The sequence below is a fragment of the Dermacentor variabilis genome, chromosome 9 (genome assembly GCF_050947875.1).
Source record: "Dermacentor variabilis isolate Ectoservices chromosome 9, ASM5094787v1, whole genome shotgun sequence".
NCBI classification, from domain to species: Eukaryota; Metazoa; Arthropoda; class Arachnida; order Ixodida; family Ixodidae; genus Dermacentor; species Dermacentor variabilis.
In genome coordinates, this window is record NC_134576.1 from 102,244,037 (window position 1) to 102,261,972 (window position 17,936).

The window sequence follows — 17,936 nt, forward strand, 5'->3', positions numbered from 1 at the left end:
TTGTTGTAGCCGCAAACGTGTCAAAGTTTATTATGGACGAAACAGACAAGTTCTGCATGCTTGCAACCGAACATATCAAGAAAAAATGAGCAGTTTAGCATGAAATGCCATTTTAGAACTGTTCTGCAGTTGTAAAATGGCATTTGATGCTAAACTGCTAGTTTTTATGAATTTCACTACAAAAAATTAACCCCAACAGACATGGCTGTGGCAATGCTTCCATTAGCCAGTGGACATGGTTGGCATTGGTAAAAAAGCAATACTGGTCGTAAATTAACTATCTTTAAGTCTCTCTACAGGTCGCTGAAATTTTCTTTTGTAAACAGAAAGACCACCGGCATAAAATTGGCATGGTCTTTATTCCTAGACGCCATACATCGCACAACAATGCTTAAAAGGGAAAACACACATGTCCGCGACTGGCGGCACTACTACAACTTGTCTTTCCAACAGGCTTTTCGCTTTCATTTTTTTGTGTTATCTGCACAGGTTTTGTCCGTTCACTGATGGTGGTCACATTGGCTGGCTAGAGCCACCTGACCAGTGAGTCATCGGAGGTCATGGCAACACGAGTCACTAGTAGACAGTGGCTGCCATCCTAAGCTTGCGGTGAAAATAAGAAGAAAAAAAAAAAGAAAGGTTTATTCGTCCAGTGCGGTAGTAGCTGTAGAGGCTGGTTTGGCCCAACCGAGCGCCTCGGGGCCTGCCCCAAGCGAGGCAGCACGTGGAGCTAGCCAGATGCCATTCTTGGAGCCCTGCCACATGGTGCGTCGCCCGTTCCAAGTGAAGAGAGGTGAGGCTTTCTTTGCTGTTCCCGACAGAGCCTGCTTCTGCTGCCTCGGGGGCACAGAGACGTGCTGGACGAGCGATTTATTTCACTGCGGCAGACGGCGGGCACCGACCAAGCGATCAGGGCAGCGTGACTAGAGGAAGTGGCGGTGGTGAGATAGGAGGTGCCCCCCTGGCATCAGACCGAGTCGTCTGCGGCGTGGCAAAGCAGAGGAAAAGAGAGCACTGAGGTTAGCATGTCTTGTTCCAAATGTGGAACATTTCTTCGCATAGGTCTTCCGGGGAAGTGGTTCTGCTCATGCCGTCATTAAAAGAGCACTTTTTTTCACTACCTGGGATTTTTTAAAGCACAATCAACACAAGAATTGAAATTCCAACAGGAAATGACCAATCAAAATGCCTGTTACATGTAATTACATTGGAAGTGTGACATGTAATTACTCTGTAGCCAGTTTCTAAGCGTGTAGTAATCCCAAGTGTACGTTTCTGTGCGTGAATATAAGTCACTGTTACAAATGCATGTGAACCTGCTAGCAGAACAATGCATTGGAGTAGTTGCGGAATCGTTCACGTTAGAATGTATGCTGATAGTACACCACATGAATGTAATTATTTAAATACAGTCAAACCCACTTATAACAATATTAAAGTGCCATGCAAATTCCATTGTTATCACCGGGTTGCATGAAAAAAATCACAATAGGGAGATGGCAGGGCTGTTGCTCAACAATTTTCTCACTGACATTGTTAATCTAATTATAACACTTGAGAAGTTGATTAAATTAGACTAAATTGTGTAATCAGGCATAATGTAAAATAATCTGAGTATCTCCAAGCGAAAGCAAACAACATTAATGTGAGAAAACTATAATGGCAGGGAGGCCAGTGCCCCTCCCCACCACTTTCCTCCATCCGGCTGCCAATTGTCTTCGCTCGTTTAACTGCTTCCTGGGCGCTCTTATTGCGTGTAACAGGCCGCGGCTGTTGGCGTTAAAGAATGACAATGCTACGTATAACAACTGTGAAGCGGGGTCACAGGCTGCGAGCGATATGTGAACTTCGCCTTTTCGCCATTTTTTCTGGATTTCTCAAGCTGACAGGCTGCCGCAGCAACCTTCTCACATATTTTAAAAGGCCCCTTTTTGGGGGCCTTTTGTGGCGAGATCGCCACAGGGCACCTCGCCACATACTTTTCACTGGCTTGCACGAGAAAACCTCATGTCTGTCAGCCTTGCATGCTTTATGCAAAGCTTGCCTACATCCTTCTTGAAGGTAACCAGGTGCTTCGTGGAAGGTTCCTCACGAAAACGAAGCCCCGGAGGGACCAAATCATCTGCCGGGCATCCTTTGAGGCAGCCTGCCCTACCGCGTCATCGCCATCGCTATCCGGTGCAAGCACGTTTGTGACGACCGCTTCATTGGTTGGAAGCACTTAGTTTCCGAATCTATAGCTGTGCGCTTTTATTTCACCGGCAACATCGTGCACTGCTGATGACCAGCGGGCAGATCAGCCATCTTCCGTTTCGGCAGCCAGTCAAATGAGGTTGAGAAACCACATTGCCAGGGACGATTTCAACACAACCAACAAAGACGAACGCAAGCGATTGAAGCTGTTTACAGAACTGTGCTGAATGAGGATCCAGCTAGCAATCTGGGAGCAGTGCAGTTGGCACGGTCCATTCGTGTTTCGGAGAGTGGCGCAGCGTGGAGCTATGGGCACAACCCATTTGTGTTTGGAGGGGTGGAAGGGCGACGGGAGAGAGGCGTGCGGAGAAGGCTGGAAAAGTTGGACCCTCAACTTTTGGTGTTAACTAAGGCAAAGTTAATTAAAGTACAGTTAACTAAAGGGCCCCTCACCAGGCCACATAGCAAATTTAGGTTATACATTAGAATGTGTCCGGGCTACGGCGGCCGCAATTCGAAGGGGGCGAAATGCGAAAACACCCGTGTGCTTAGATTTAGGTGCATGTTAAAGAACCCCAGATGGTCGAAATTTCCGGAGTCCTCCACTACGGCATGCCTCATAATCAGAAAGTGGTTTTGGCACGTAAAACCCCATAAATTAAAAAAAAAATTTGCAAATCGGTTCATTAATTGCCGAGATATAAATAGTTCGGTGCAGCGAACCCACGATTTCAGGACGCGAGCGCCACTGCAAAGCGAGACACTCTCTCCACTTGCCCCATCTAGCCTCCGCAAGGGAAATTCCTTCCCTGCATTCTCCCATATTAGAGCTCAAGAAACACGGGCCCTGCCTTCATTTTTTTTCGGCGCGGTGCACTTCTGCTGATGGCATCGCATGTGAGCTGTTGCGATTGTCTTGTTTTGCATGCTGTGCTACACGTATACTGAGGCAGACACAAGCGGATCACAGAGCATGATCCCATGCTGGAACACAGTAGAAAATGACAGTTTCAGTGTCCTCGCCTGCGACTGCACGACATGGGAACAAGCAGATGAAATGGAAGTACATCTCTCTTGCTGCTGGGCGAAGCAAAACAAAAACATACAGACATTCGGTTTGTGTGTTTTATTATCAAGCAACAGATTACAGAAATAAGAACTGTCTCGAGGTCATGTGTCACTACGAGCAGCATAAACACGTGTATATCACCCTCCGGCTTGGAGCACAGCGGCCGAGAGGGGAAGGGCAAACGGAGTTCGGTTTGAAATTTCAGATCTTTCCATGGCGCATAGCGAAGTAATATTTCGCGGACACGATCGCTAGCGCACACTGTATGCTCTGCACTAGTTAGCTCAAAGTGGCCAGACCTGGCGAGGGGCCCTTTAAGAGTGGAACGTGATAGCATTCAAAGATCCCTGACTGCTTCTGATGCTTTCCGGCAACTGGAGCATATGTAACTGTAATGTTTACTAGGAAATACTGGCCACGAAGGCATGCTCTCTGCTAGAAGCGTGCGCTGCGATGTGGCGGAGGCAAGTGCCATCTGGAGGTATTTCAAGGAACTGGGTGCACCGTGTGGTCTTCAGGATACTTGCGAGCCGACGTGCACAAAAAGCAAACACCGTGGCCGGTCTATGAATGGTAGAAACTCTGGAAAAGGGTTTTTTTTTAGTTTTTGCATAACAGAATTACGTTTTCTAGTCAAATTGCAATCTGACACTATCATCACACAAGTATTTCAGCTTGAGAAATTCAATTATTTCAGTAACTTCCTTGTGCCACATGGAGGGCCTGGGTATGGGTGGTTCGAAAATCTTTTTGCTGAAACCAAGTCGGACGCGGGACAGCGATGCCGGATTTTTTGCAACACCAGGCCCTTAACACTACCACGTTAAAATGAGCGTGCAGCGGTTGTTGTGGCAGCGGGCCATCGTGCAGCAGCTCGAATTTCTTTTTTTTTTCAAGGATTTCGTATTCAATTACCTTTCGGCACGGACACCCAGCAGTTAGACTTCATCATTATAACCGATAATGCGGCATTGTGGCATTGTAGTAAGCAGGTTATTTCGCCATGAAAAACATACCATAGTTGATGGTGCAGCAACTTCTCATTGTTATCACCGATATATTGTTAAAGCCAGTACGGTTATAAGTGCGTCCACCTGTATAAGGCCATTTCTTTTTTTCTTCCCAGAATCGTTAGTCTTGAAGTAGACCCCTGATGTCCTTATATGCAAAGCTGATAGATTCAGTTACTACTTCAACGTGGTGGCAGGAGCTCCAGATTTTAGATGGCAGCGCAAATTTTAGCAACTAATATGCCTTCGCAGGTGATGCAGCACCATATTTTTGTGCACATAACCCACACTGTGAATCTGAAAATGGTAAAGGAGGGGTGCGGGTTCTATGCAAATTTTTGCCTTGAGGTGCAACTTCATGGCAATGCAAATTCTGCCTTATTGATGTGCCTTTGTCGCAGTACTGTCACTGCCACAGAGCTGCTGTTGATTCAGTATTTCAAGCGATTCCTGTCAGTTCTGAATACCAAATAATCCATCAGCTAATTTATATCGGCCTTAGATATATATATATATATATATATATATATGTAGACCCGTATAAACTCATGTAACGGCCACACCCCTAACATGGCAGCCCCAATTTCTTAATGGAGAAGCTATTGCGTGCGATGCACCAATGTTGCACGCACCTTTCGACGAATTTGCGCATGCCACTACTACATAGTGAGAGCTGTGCGTTAACCTCTGATCCGGGGTGTGCACAAGTCGCCGGTTGCATCGACACCATTTTGACCAAAAGGTTCAGTCCCGTGTAATGGCCACACCACGTCAAAATTTTGAAAAAGAAAAAAAGAGAAAAGGTGCAGCCCTTACGTGCACGTGTCTGTAGGGTATTTAAGTTTTCTCTCGTGTCCCCTAACCTAGTAACCTTTCTCATGGCCCCCTTATAATCGAATAAATACAGTAACTACCACCACCGTCAGGATTAACTCGGGCATGAAGCACATGGCTTATCACATGTGAAATTCAGTAGCCCGCACAAGGAGCAATCATGCATGCTGCCCCATGTTGCCAACTAAGGCCCAGTGGTTAAAGTTCTGGTCATGTCTAATTTCAGCAGTACACGCATGCTCAGTTTCATACATAGCAGGCAATGCTACAAACACTCGAATGACTTCTCAAACTGTCCATATTCCCTAGAAAATAAATAGCGTTTCACATGTGAAAAAAGATATAAATAGCATCATCAATCCGACGTAACACGAAGTGCATACTTTTATGTAGCGAAATGCGACATGTTTATTACAAAACGTATCGTAGATCTGAACCTATTTACAACCGAACAAGCGGAGTGACAATTTTGTGTGACCAGTGGCCACAGCTTCTGCTCGTGACCGAAAAAGTATGTCGCACGCAGAGGAGCATCAATGACTGGCAATTTGACGTACCCTTACGCCCACAAGTTGTAGTTGTAATCTACAGAGTACAGCAGAACTCCGCAATAATGACATTCTCGCCAAAACAAAATATTCTCTTGTCCCGGCGAACGTCCATGGGATTCAATGCACTTTGTATGTCTCAACAATGAAACGTCACGAAACTGCAATCCCTCATTAATGAAACCTGCTGGAATATTAGTCCCCACATTATATACCCATGTAACAATGCTAACAGAGTACAGAAAAGTGCTCACATGCACCTTCTGCCGACTTTAATTGCTTGAAATACCGTCGCAGCACACTTGTGAGATACTTGTGAGGCCACTGCCATTTAAATTTGATCATAAACACAGCGAAGCACTGCTGGCACTGGAAACGCTTTGTGCCCACCATCTTGTTTGTCGACCACCCATTTCAAATGTTGCGGCAGCATCACCATCGACCTCTACAGACATGTGACGACTCTTTTCACGTACTGTGCATACTGCGCAGCTTCGTGTGCAGATGGTGCAGAGAAAACGAAGTACAGCGACAGCAAAAACCCACGTCCCGCCAACGTGGATTTGCTTATGGCGCCCAAAATGGAGGCCATGATTCAGAACAGGGGTCGCACATATTTAGTCCTTAAATGTGGTCGTCTGAGAATACACCCCCCCCCCCTCCCCCACCGCCCTTTCTCTTCAATACGTTAGTTTTGGTAATGCCCAACGAGCTTTGCGAGTGCATTCAGTGTCACTGGATGTACATTTGCCACCCGCCGTATTTGCTCAGTGGCTATGGTGTTAGGCTGCTGAGCACGAGGTTGCGGGATCGAATCCCGGCCACGGCGGCCGTATTTCGATGGAGGCGAAATGCGAAAACACCGGTGTACTTAGATTTAGGTGCACATTAAAGAACCCCGGGTGATCGAAATTTCCGGAGTCCTCCACTACGGCATGCCTCATAATCAGAAAGTGGCTTTGGCATGTAAAACCCCATAATTTAATTTTTTTTGCATTTGCCACATGGGGCCATATTCTCGGTCAATCACTTTTGGACACGTCGGCGCATATGGGCGACGACACTCCTGGTGCCATGCCACAACAGCGTGCTTATCACAGGAGGAACGCTGTTGCGTGCATGGAATGCTGCTACTCTCCAACGCAAATCTGTCCGCTGCCGAGTCGTGAGAAATCCCGTGAAAGTGATTGTATCCTTGAGAGTTATTGGGTGAGAATACTGCTACGTGGCATGGCTGTCATAGCTGACCGACGTATGGGGCGCTCTTCGTGCTGTTGCCAATGTGGTTCTGGATAGCCTCGAGCAAGGCTCGCCAAAGTAGGCTAATGCTATCATGACAGTTGACTTTCGTTTTGCAGCGCATTCCCTGTCTTTGCTGTCTCATTGTGCAAGGACAAAATTCTTGCGAAAGGGAGTTTTTTCACTTTCCCCGCCAATTTCGTTATCGATGGGTCAACTGTAGTTATTCTGTACAGTGTGTCGCAGGTAAGGAAACCACCATCAGAGCCATAAGCCCAGAGTGAGACTTGTACGACCGCACTACTTTCGTAACTTCCACATCATTGCTTGTCAAGTTATGAAACGGAGTATGGGCAATTTGGCACTACACTCCTGTGAGGATGCCAGTGCTGTAATGATGACCTGATCCTTTGACTCGACAGCAAAACAGTGTGGCTATTTAGCCACCATGGCAGATACAGACAAAGAAGAGTGGACAGCAGGCTCACCATGGTACCACCACTTGGTCTTCTTGGGGTTCTTGTTGCAGGTCTTTACATAGAGCGAGTTGTCAGGGGGTCGCTTCTGCAAGAAAAAAGAAAACAAGCATTATGCGGCAGTCTGCCTAGAAAATGCCTTGCTTCTGAAATCTCTGACCTCTCCCCCAAGTATACTTTAGCAGAACCGCCACAAACAAAAAAGCAAAGCACTCGTAAGAGTTCAGCTCTTTCTTGGGGCTGCTACATCATATTTGCACATTAGTACTCAAAGTGGAGAGGGGAGTCCACCTGAACAAATAATCAGGCTAAGGAGGTCACGGACAAGTGCAACTACCGTATATTCTCGCATAAGGTTCACACTTTTATTCCTCATAAATTTGGGTCTAACTTTATGTGCTCTGCCTCGTGCATAAATAAAATGTAAATAAATTTGTATCTGCTTTGACAAACCGACATGCTTGCAGCGCTGTACGACCAGTTTGTTGGAAGCCTTTCATTCAGCTTCGTTTACCACTCCATCATTGCTAGCACGCAACTGTGGAGCTGAAGCAGCTTCAATCTGGTGCCCCGCAATCGGACTGCTACAAAATGAAGCTGTACACGGACGCAGACTTGGATGTTGTGCCATGCGTAACGTTGTGCAATGAAATAACTATAGCTTCGCATGCACTGTATGTGTAATCATCATTATCAAAAACATTTATTGGTGCCTGCAAGGTCTTTTGTTGTAGTTTGTCAGAGTCTTCTCAGACACTCTTGGCTGGGTTTAGCAGGAGTGGGGCCCTTTGTCCTTGGCTCCAACGGCCTCAGTTACCCTGCGTGCTCACTGCATGAGACCAATTTCGTCCTCACAGTGGTCGCTGGCCAGCAGTGCCTCCCATTGCTCCGCACTTGGATTTGATTGTGGGGACTGCTGTTATAAATAAGATGGCACTTCCACGTGGTGTGATACAAGGTGGGCTTTTGACCGCACCCCGGGCATTTAGCTGCGTATCTGGTGGGGTACGTTTTACTCAGTAAGTTGGAAGTGTAAGTTGAAGAAAGTTCCTGACTGGAGCTGTCCCCAATCAGTGGCCTCCGCCCTCGTGAGTGATTTATGTGGGGGAGGATATCACACCCTGGTTCCCCTGTAGTGTGCTGATAAAGCCGAGTATTTATTTGGAACAGATGGTAGACTTTCGAGTATAGATTCTTCGGGTGCTCGGACTGTAAACCCTAGAGCTACCCTGTCCACCTCTTCATTCCCCACTATTCCTGCATGTCCCCGGCACCCACAATATCTAGTGTTGAATCGGCTGTGGTTGTGTTGTGTGGTGTGATATGCTGCCAGTCGTTTCAAGGAGTGCATGGAGTGTATGGTGGCTTATACTACCATTCAGGAAATGCCGGCAGGTGTCTTGAGCAATCTTGAGCTTTAACTTCCTGTTGTGCTTCTGGCGCTTCCAACGATTCATTAGACCACGTTTGGCTTCCCAGAGGCGTAGAAGATGCCCGTCTACCTCCAGTATGTCTGCTGTCCATTCTATGTGTTTTGTGCAATACCTTCGAAACTCCGTGAGGATTTGTCACCATTCTTTGAAGGTGGTTATGTTGCCAAGCTGTTTCTCACTTTCTGCTTGAAAAGGAGTCCAATTGGTTATCTTGGCTTGTCCAATTTGTCTTCTCATGACTGCTGCAGCTACTCTCGTATGCAGTATGCAGTGGCTGCTTCCTAGTGTCTCTTGTAGATTTAGCCAGGTGATGTTCTCTCCTCCTACTGTACATGTAAGCACAGCACTAAAGGACAGGTCGTGAAGCATTACGATACAAATTTTGCTGGTGATTAGTCTACGGCAGCAAAAGCATGCAAACAGGAGACTGACACACAGCACGACAAAGCCTTTGTGCACCACATCGACACGGTGCTGTTGAGAGGTGAAGCCATCCTCGTTGTGCCATGCGTAAGGTTGCAAAAGTAAAAACTCCTTAGGTTTTCACACAAAATGTGAATAGAGGAGTGCAGTGCATATCACTCGCCTGCTTTTTGGATGATGTGGGAGCGACAACATAGCTGCAAATTGTGGTAAGCGGTAGTGAGCAGGTGGTACAGCCAGAAAGGGCGACTGCACTAATTACGAGACACCAAGAAATGAACTTTGTGACAATGCCAATGATTAAGTTGACAATCCTCATGCTAAAGGATTATCAACTGTAATCACAACCATCAATACTGTGTAGAGGTGCTGCCGTGTGGCCGCAACTTACGAGGTGCACGCATGGGAAAAGGGAATGGGGCTCACAGACAACTAATTTTTATACGAGCTATGAGGCCTGAATTTACGAGTGCAACCCCTACACAAGTCGAAGATGTCACGGTGGTACTCCTTTACTATTCCATCAAAATGCTACGTTTTCTTTCACTGCCAAAGTGTGCACAGACGAGACAGCTTGCGCACCTTCTCCTTGCAGCTGGAGAGCATGGAGATGATGCTGAGGCAGACCGACTGCACGGACAGGGCGGGAGACCAGTCGTCCGTCAAGATGGACAAGCATATGTGACCATTGCTGTACACATGGGGGTGCACCGGAATGTTGGGCCCCAGGAAGGTCACCTGCAGCAACGGCGACAAAAAAAAAAGGGGGGGGGGGAAGGGGACAGTTGACGACGTGCCAAGATATCGGTTCCACACTTGTCATTTTCTATTCTTTGTAATCCTTTCCATACCTGCCGACACCTGCTATACTACCACATATTGACGGCAGCGTGTTTTCGCTGACATGGAAACTAATTCCGCAGCACATTCTGCTGGTTGAAAGGGCATAATTGCCGCTAAGAAGAAACACACAGTTACGGTTGTCATTTGTTTCCCTCCGTGTTTTGTCTTTCTGGTGATTATGTCCTTTAGTATATAATTTAATAATTTAGTACATCTAAAGTCCCATTGGTCGAGCTGAAACATATACCTGAATTGTTGAGTGCACTGGTTTCACCCATCTGAACCTTCAGTGATAATTAGTCAATTAACTAGCAAATCTGCCAGGGAGAAACAACATTCAGCCTTCTTGGATGCCAACATCTCAAGCCAAGCCCTGTAATGTCAAAACTTATATGGTAGTTTCCAATCAGCCTGGTCCACTGCATAGTTGGATATGCAATGAATTACCATGCAAAGAAATTCCTAAAGGAGTCCTGAAACACTTTTTGAACATAGTAAAAAGAGAATGACGCCGATCTGTAGCAGAGGTTGCTGTGAACATGCGAGCCAAATAATCTTGCACTGCATGCAGCAGGGAATTTACAATCTTGTGACAAAAGTAGTCAACAGTCGCTTGCTCTCGCATCCGCAACATCGTCATCGAAAGCAGTTGGCCCGCCAACGCTATCGGCCAATTTCTTGATCGCGAGAACATTCCCAGTAAAACATAATTACTAACTTAGAGTTGAATAAATGAAACATATGTCTGCAAACTCAAGACAGAAAATTAGTTTCATCTTTGCACTTCGTGTAGCGGTGCCTGCTGCGCATGGCCTCTGCGATGACAGATGTATCTGCTGCAACGAGCCCTTTTGCCGTCTCGACACTCAACTTCTACCCGGGGATCTGCCCTCTTGGCTTCTCCACTGTGTAGCTCCCAGCGCGCTACCAGAGGTGAAAAGAGAGAGAAAGCTGCATATCGCAGCGATAACCACTCACAGTTGAAGAATTAGAAGAATGTTTGCTGCCCGAGATTTGTGGAACAATGTATTTCAATAGTGAGGCCATTCAATGGTTAGCTAGAAAAGTGTTTCGGGGCCTCTTTAAGATACACTCAAACCTTGATGTAACCAACACACATACACTGAATTATCAGGTATCACAAAATAAGGTAAACCTCATACTTGTCAATTTTGTTGCTACAATCACCATGTAGTAGGCTTTTAACAAATACTTCACGTAACAAAGGTGTTTTCGTGTAGAATGTGATCTTCGTTTATATTGGAGTCATGAGTGCCTGTAAACGAGAAATCATAAGTAAAGTTATAGAAAATGTTTTCATTACCCAACTTATATGGCAGTCCTATACAGCTAACATGCACCGTATTTGTAGCTAGAGAATTCATTACATATTATGTGCACTACTACTACTTGTATTGGGGTGACTTTTCCTCCACCTTTGTTTGTTAAGACAAGCTATCTGATGCCATGCTTTCAGAAATACCGAAAACCTGCACCTGTCTCACCGCTTTTATGCTCACCGATGCCAGAATACGATGTAAATTGGGCGCCTTACAGGGCCCCTCACCAAGCCCCATAGGAAAATTTAGTCATGTACACATTGTCAATTGAAGGAGCATTCCACCACAAGAGTTTTTCAAGTTGGTTCGAAACTACAGGAGAATCTAAATTGTGTTGCCATTCTGCCAGGAGGCAAGCTCACTGCCAACTAGGAACAGGTGGCGTCACCACTACAGCCACTCACGTTTACATCCCCGCTCACCATTCAATTCACCCAAACTACCTGTGTTTGACGGAATATCAAACATACTCATCATCATCATCAGCAGCCTGGTTACGCCCACTGCAGGGCAAAGGCCTCTCCCATACTTCAACTACCCCGGTCATGTACTAATTGTGGCCATGTTGTTCCTGCAAACTTCTTAATCTCTGCCGCCCCCTGCTACGCTTCTCTTCCCTTGGAATCCTGTCCGTAACCCTTAAAGACCATCAGTTATCTTCCCTCCTCATTACATGTCCTGCCCATGGCCATTTCTTTTTCTTGATTTCAACTAAGGTGTCATTAACTCGCATTTGTTCCCTCACCCAATCTGCTCTTTTCTTATCCCTTAACGTTACGCCTATCATTCTTCTTTCCATAGCTCGTTCCAGACATACTAAAACTCTCCAATTATTGTCAATGGTTTCTTTACAATTTTCTTTCTTCTAATCTTTGTTTTTGCTGCATGGTGCACTTTCAGCAGTGGTTTTGCATGCTCTTCATTGGATGATTTACCGAAGTCGCATGCCATAATTGGTGACATCACACTCATTCGTCGTGGTAAAGATGCAGCTTTTGGTGTGGTGCCTCTCTGCTGGGAAGTGAGGCTCTCTTGAAAGCAAAGGTGTGCAGGATGCTATTTGAATTTGAGGCTGCGTTCGAGGCACGCAGTGGTGTCACATCTTGCAGACACAATCATCAGAGCATGATCTATGCGCCCTGCTTGTTTATAAGATGCCCAAACCTGATGAGGGGACATTTAAGCACTGTCGCTGTAACTTCGAAGTGATGTGTAAAGGAGAGAGCTTTGATGGATTGCAGTTATTTAATGAATTAGTGCTACATGATTGGCTTAGAAAGAGCATACGAAGTGCACGCAACAATAATACCTGCAAACCTGCTTAGAGGCCACGTGGTGTCAATTTCACTTTGCAGATATCTGCCAGCAGTACACATGAAAATGAGCCCCAGCTTTGGGCTGAAGATTTTTTTTCTTTTCTGCAATGTATTTTTGAATAATATAGAAATATGTATAAAAAGTTCTATTTTGCTGCAATATTTCGTGTGAGTGAAAGCAAAGCAAAATTAAGCGCAAAGTACTTTTTTAAGTTATTGAAATAACAATGCCAGCCATTCTATATGCAGTGACCTTTTTACAGTTCTGCTGATCTTTTCAAACTGCAAAGCAACAAGTAATAAAGGTCAACACAATTTTGTTTGATCATAACAATTACTATGCGAGAATAATAACGGGGACCTGCGTGCACATGACAATTACAACAGAGGAAGGAACCGTCATGTGGTCAGATGTACACGGGCCATCCGGTTCTCTGTATATTTTCGTATGGTTGCAAGAGACGGTTCACATTGTTCAGAGGGAGCTAAATCTAATGCCACCATACATCAAATAGCAAATTTCTGGCGCAAATTTGTTTGAACTTTACTATGAGAACAAAGTTGACACCTGTCACGATAACTCTGGAGGCAGTCCAAAAATGACACACTTGGTTGTATCGCAGTTACTTATACAAATATATATACGCAGGCCGACAATATGGCACTCCCTCTTGTACACTAACGGCATCTAGCATAGCAGGTTATAACAGAGAATTCGCTTGTGAAGACAAGCTACCATAGACTTAATAACATACCAATCATCTGCTGTGCTTGCAACGACACCTTGTGGCACCGGAATTACCTGTAATGTGCTAGAAGCATTCTTGTGTGTTTTTGCACTACTATTTTCTTAAAAAAGTGATGCCAGAAGTATTTTCATGAAGATTACAATGCTGTAGATGCATTCACTGCAGCAAGTAAGCGGGACACAGTCAGTCATTGCAATAGTCGTGTCGCAGGAGCTTGCCACTGTTTACATTTGCCTTTTGGTATTCCAGTATGTCTACTGTACTAAGTGTTCTGTACTACACTTCAACTATTAATGTCTTCACTGCCAAGATAATTTTGATGCCATTGGCTTAAGGGTAAGCTGCGCGCTTAGAAATTGTATGCCGTTTAGAATGTGATTTTGTCACGCAACAATAACTGCCAACAAGCTTGGGTGTATTTCATTTTTTAATTCCCTGCAACAATTGCTTCACTGTCGGAAAAGCTACGAGAAGCTGGGACATGCATGGTGGCTGCAAATAAAAAGGAACGGGTGCACAGTGTTGAACACTGATTATGACTACACTCTTAACAATTTTACAGCTTTTAGGGTGTAACTTTGCCATACAGCAGTTTCCAACCTTTTGAGTGTTCCCTTTCCTTAACACAGTCCACCTGGTACTGTCTTCTCAAGAATGCCATTCGTATTTCAGCAAACCATAGCAATCCAGACAGGAAATTACTGAATTCACTATGGGGAAAAAAAAGATTCTCGATAATTGTTCACTCTAACAAATTTTTACACCTATTGAGGCTTATCTTGAGCCCAAAATGATAATTGCCACCTGTCTTGCTCACCTTTCCTTCAACACTATGTGCATGCTACTTTTGTGTTGAGAACGTATGTTGATGTGCTCATGCCATTTGTGACCTGAAAGTACTGCAAGCACAGAGTAAAAGAAAGGAAATGTACGCAAGATGACGGTTTAATGACCATCTAGCGTGCATTTCTTTACTTAACCATTTCTTTTTTCACACAAACAATAATCTGATTAAGCACTCCAAGGAAAGTTTGCACCCTCTGAGGCACATCTTGTACCCAAACAATAATTGTCGTCTACCTTGTATACTTTCGCTTTCTTTAAAACCGTGTGTGGTACTCCCAAGTCACGAATGGCATGCACTTTATCAGCATGACGCAGCATTTTTGACAGAAAAGCAGTGAATGCAGAGGTTTCAAAATAGAAAAAAGAAGCAAGACAATGACGATTACTGTTTGAGGACAAAATGTTGTCTGGGGATATGAGCTCTAAAAGGTGCAAATTTAGTGTTGTGTGTACTCTTCAAAAAGTTTTCACCCTTTGTGGCATATCTTGTCCCACAACAATAATTGTAATCTGTCTTGCCCGAATTTCCTTTCTTTAACGCTGCAAGCCCAGTACTTCTTAGTCACAAATGGTATGTGCATTATCTGCGTGACATAGCATTGTGCCACCTCCCTACTTAAATTATGTTACTCTAAAAAAAGCATTTGGCATGTATTTTGTCACCAAACAATAATCGTCATATGTCTTGCTCGCACTTTCTTTCCTGGAAACTCTGCTCTCACTACTTTCCTGTCAAGAATGCAATGTCATGCTGATAATATACATGCCAGTCAGGACCTGGAAATGCCATGTGCACAGAGTTATAAAAAGAAAAAGCATGCAAGACAGATGACGATTATTCACTGTAAAAATAGCTACACCCTTTGGGTTGTGTTTTTGTTACACAGCTATAATTGTCATCAATCTTGCATGTCTTTTCTTTCTTTATTGCTATGGGTCCAGTGATTCCACGTCAAGAACGACACGTGCATTATTGGCATGACGCAGCACTCTTGACAGGAAAGCGGTGAGCACATTCTTCAAGAAAGGAAACTAAAGCAAGGCAGATATTATTGTTGTATGACAGAAATACACACCAAAGGGTGCAAACTTTTTTACAGTGTTGTTTGGGGACAAGGTAAGCCCTAAAAGGTGTAGTATGTTTGAAGTGCACACATAAATACTCTCTTTATGCAAACGTGGACCAATGTGAATACAATTTTTTGTGCACAAAAGAAAAAAGTCAGGCACTTGAGCCAGTACGGAGCAGCGTTAGCATTCTTGAACTGAAATAAGTTGAACAATTTCACAGGAACTGGCCAAGCCTATGATTCTCTAACAAACCTATTGTGATTTCTGTGAGCAATCTGCTAGGGTGTATGAAGTAGACAAAACTGACACATTGTATGTTTTAAAAAAATATACCCCCCCCCCCCCCCCTGAAAGCAGCTCTGCAGTTTCAGGTTGCAAGTGTTTGCGCGGTGCAGGAGCAGCTGAGCACCAGATTCTGTTAGCAAATAGACTGTTCTTAAACTCTTCAAGTGAAACAGAAGTATTCAATTCGTGTTAAAAATTTTAAATATTTGCCGTACCTCTAATCGCTTTGCATTATAGCACAAGTTGGCGTTCGAGAACGAGCGCTTACCTCTGGAGAGTCAAATGGATATTTGGAGCTAAACTTGAATAGGAGCTGGAACTTCTCGCCTTCATAAAGCGTGCCCTTGGCACCTTCCATGTCAACGATCCACCTGCAAGATGTGAATCAGCAGAAATGTAGGCACACACAGCATTCATCACAAAACTAAACTGAAGCAGCCACTGAGCCTGAACTAAGCACTGACACAAAGGATAATACATTGCTCCCTGTTCAAAAATATTACCCTATTCCACATCACTATCGGCAAGCTTGAATGCTCGTACTGGGCTGTACAGCACACACCTACCTGTGTCGGACACCTAAATGTTTAAGAAATGTACAACAGGATGCAAAAAGGGTGAATACCAAACTCTAGTAGATTCAGTCCAAACTAATCAGGCAATTGGCATAGACAAGCAGACTAAAAAACAGTCGTGCCTTTTTTATCTCCGATTCACTGACCTTTGTAGCATACCAGGATAGATATGAAAGGTGCTATGACAAAGAATAGAATCCAACGAACCGAATGCCCTGGGTCGTGTGACACAAGGGAAACAGTACTTCCCATCGTAACGGGTGCGCGAGTGACTGTTCAGGCGATGTTGACACCGGAAGCCGCGATTGCGCTGTACCGTGCTCGCCTCAAGGCCCGGCGTATGTAACAGGTAACTCGACGATCTAGCGCGGTAGAGAAGGAGGGGCACCTACTGCGTCAAGTTGGATCCAACGTTGTCCATGTCTACGCTCACACCCGGCGGTGGCTCTTTCTGCATGGAGAGCAGCTCCTTCTGAAGCCTCTTCTGTAAAAGAGTGGCGGCTCCGTTTCAGTCGTGGATTCCTCGTCGTGAAATCGCGGCGGCACAATAAAATGGGGAGGGGGAAGCACCTACTAGAAACAGACAGCCCGCACTGGACGTGGAAGGAGCGTCCATTAGATACTTGCATGCATTTGCTCCGAGAAGCGCCATTTCTGGGCCCCATGGAAAACGCAGAGAATACACGCTCTGTACGTTACGCGGGCCACACGAAACAAACAACCGCGTCCGCTGAACGCCGCTACACCGAAAGCAGGCAGCGAAGGCGATAACGATAGGCGATCTGTTTTCGGATAGTTGCAGCTACGGAGCGGCACAGCTTCAAAAACCAACCTGCATTGACGCCATGGCGTTTTAGCTTGTGGTCGATTGGCCTTTCACTCGGACGGTGAATCCGGTAGCCTAGGCATGGCTACGAGTCCCATCATTCACACCGACCGCTCCTGCGGCGAGGACAAACCATCTAGGAAAGCACGGTTCGGGGCACTCGTCACGGGTGGATCGCAAAGAAACAGTCCCATAGAAATTACTGCAACGAGATGAACAACCTGCGAACCCACGTCGGAGTTGTATTCAGTGCTAGACAAAGTGTCAATCAGCTGTGAGCGCTTACCGTGTATCGAAGAGACAGCTGGCGCCACCTCTGTTATTCAATCTCTCCACGCGCTTCAGCCAGCGCCCTTCGACGGCTACCACCCTAGTACCCGTTACCGCTGCTACATTGGTTGGTTCTTAATTCTATGATGCTACCTGCAGTTGCAGCGGCTTTAGTGGCTGTAGTCCATTGCACTGTTCGTTTTAAATGGCCATTTCACGACCAAAGCGTTAGTTAATAATACTTGTGCCTATCGCTGCTTCCAGCGAGAGCGTTCAGTCATTCAGGCTCACGTTACTTGTTTTGAGTTGTTTCTTCCTTATTTCATACATACATTATGAGTTATGAGCCTCAAGGAGTGAGTTATACTCAACTCCGGCAGAGAATTCCAATACCGAGCTTCCAGCTCCTGTGGATTTCCATGTGGCGCTTTTTACGAGCAGCCGAATATATGGCTGCTTCTACCGACCCTGCTAACATACACATCGTCATGCATGCAGAGCGTTCCTATTTGGGAACGTTCCAGCCATAGAGTTTCTCACTACATCCTCTATGGTTCAAGCCGCTCGGACTTGATATAAAAATGACATCA

The 17,936-nt window shown here is 45.3% G+C and overlaps 1 protein-coding gene across 2 annotated transcripts; it reads right to left on the reverse strand.

The window, feature by feature from the left end:
• Positions 1-340: 340 nt before the first annotated feature.
• On the reverse strand, positions 341-17,346 carry LOC142557199 (ubiquitin-conjugating enzyme E2 W). 2 transcript variants are annotated; one of them, XM_075668884.1, is made up of 7 exons: positions 17,083-17,346; positions 16,825-16,904; positions 16,643-16,734; positions 15,944-16,046; positions 9,808-9,963; positions 7,382-7,457; positions 341-981 (listed from the first exon to the last, which is right to left on the reverse strand). In XM_075668884.1, exons 2-7 carry the CDS (start codon positions 16,900-16,902, stop codon positions 968-970), a joined length of 519 nt encoding a protein of 172 aa, XP_075524999.1. In that variant the 5' UTR covers positions 16,903-16,904; positions 17,083-17,346; the 3' UTR covers positions 341-967. The 2 variants fall into 2 exon arrangements, with proteins under 2 accessions (XP_075524999.1, XP_075525000.1); XM_075668885.1 differs by lacking the exon at positions 16,825-16,904 and having other exon boundaries at positions 17,083-17,342.
• Positions 17,347-17,936: the final 590 nt, after the last annotated feature.

Bases quoted from the DNA above. Each gene is read 5' to 3' on its own strand.
- LOC142557199 (XM_075668884.1), bottom strand. From the start codon at position 16,902: ATGGCGCTTCTCGGAGCAAATGCATGCAAGTATCTAATGGACGCTCCT. The intron at 16,735-16,824 runs GTAGGTGCTTCC...ACTCTTTTACAG, and splicing joins GTGCGGGCTGTCTGTTTCTA to AAGAGGCTTCAGAAGGAGCT. The intron at 7,458-9,807 runs GTGCGCAAGCTG...TTTTTCTTGCAG, and splicing joins TCTCCAGCTGCAAGGAGAAG to AAGCGACCCCCTGACAACTC.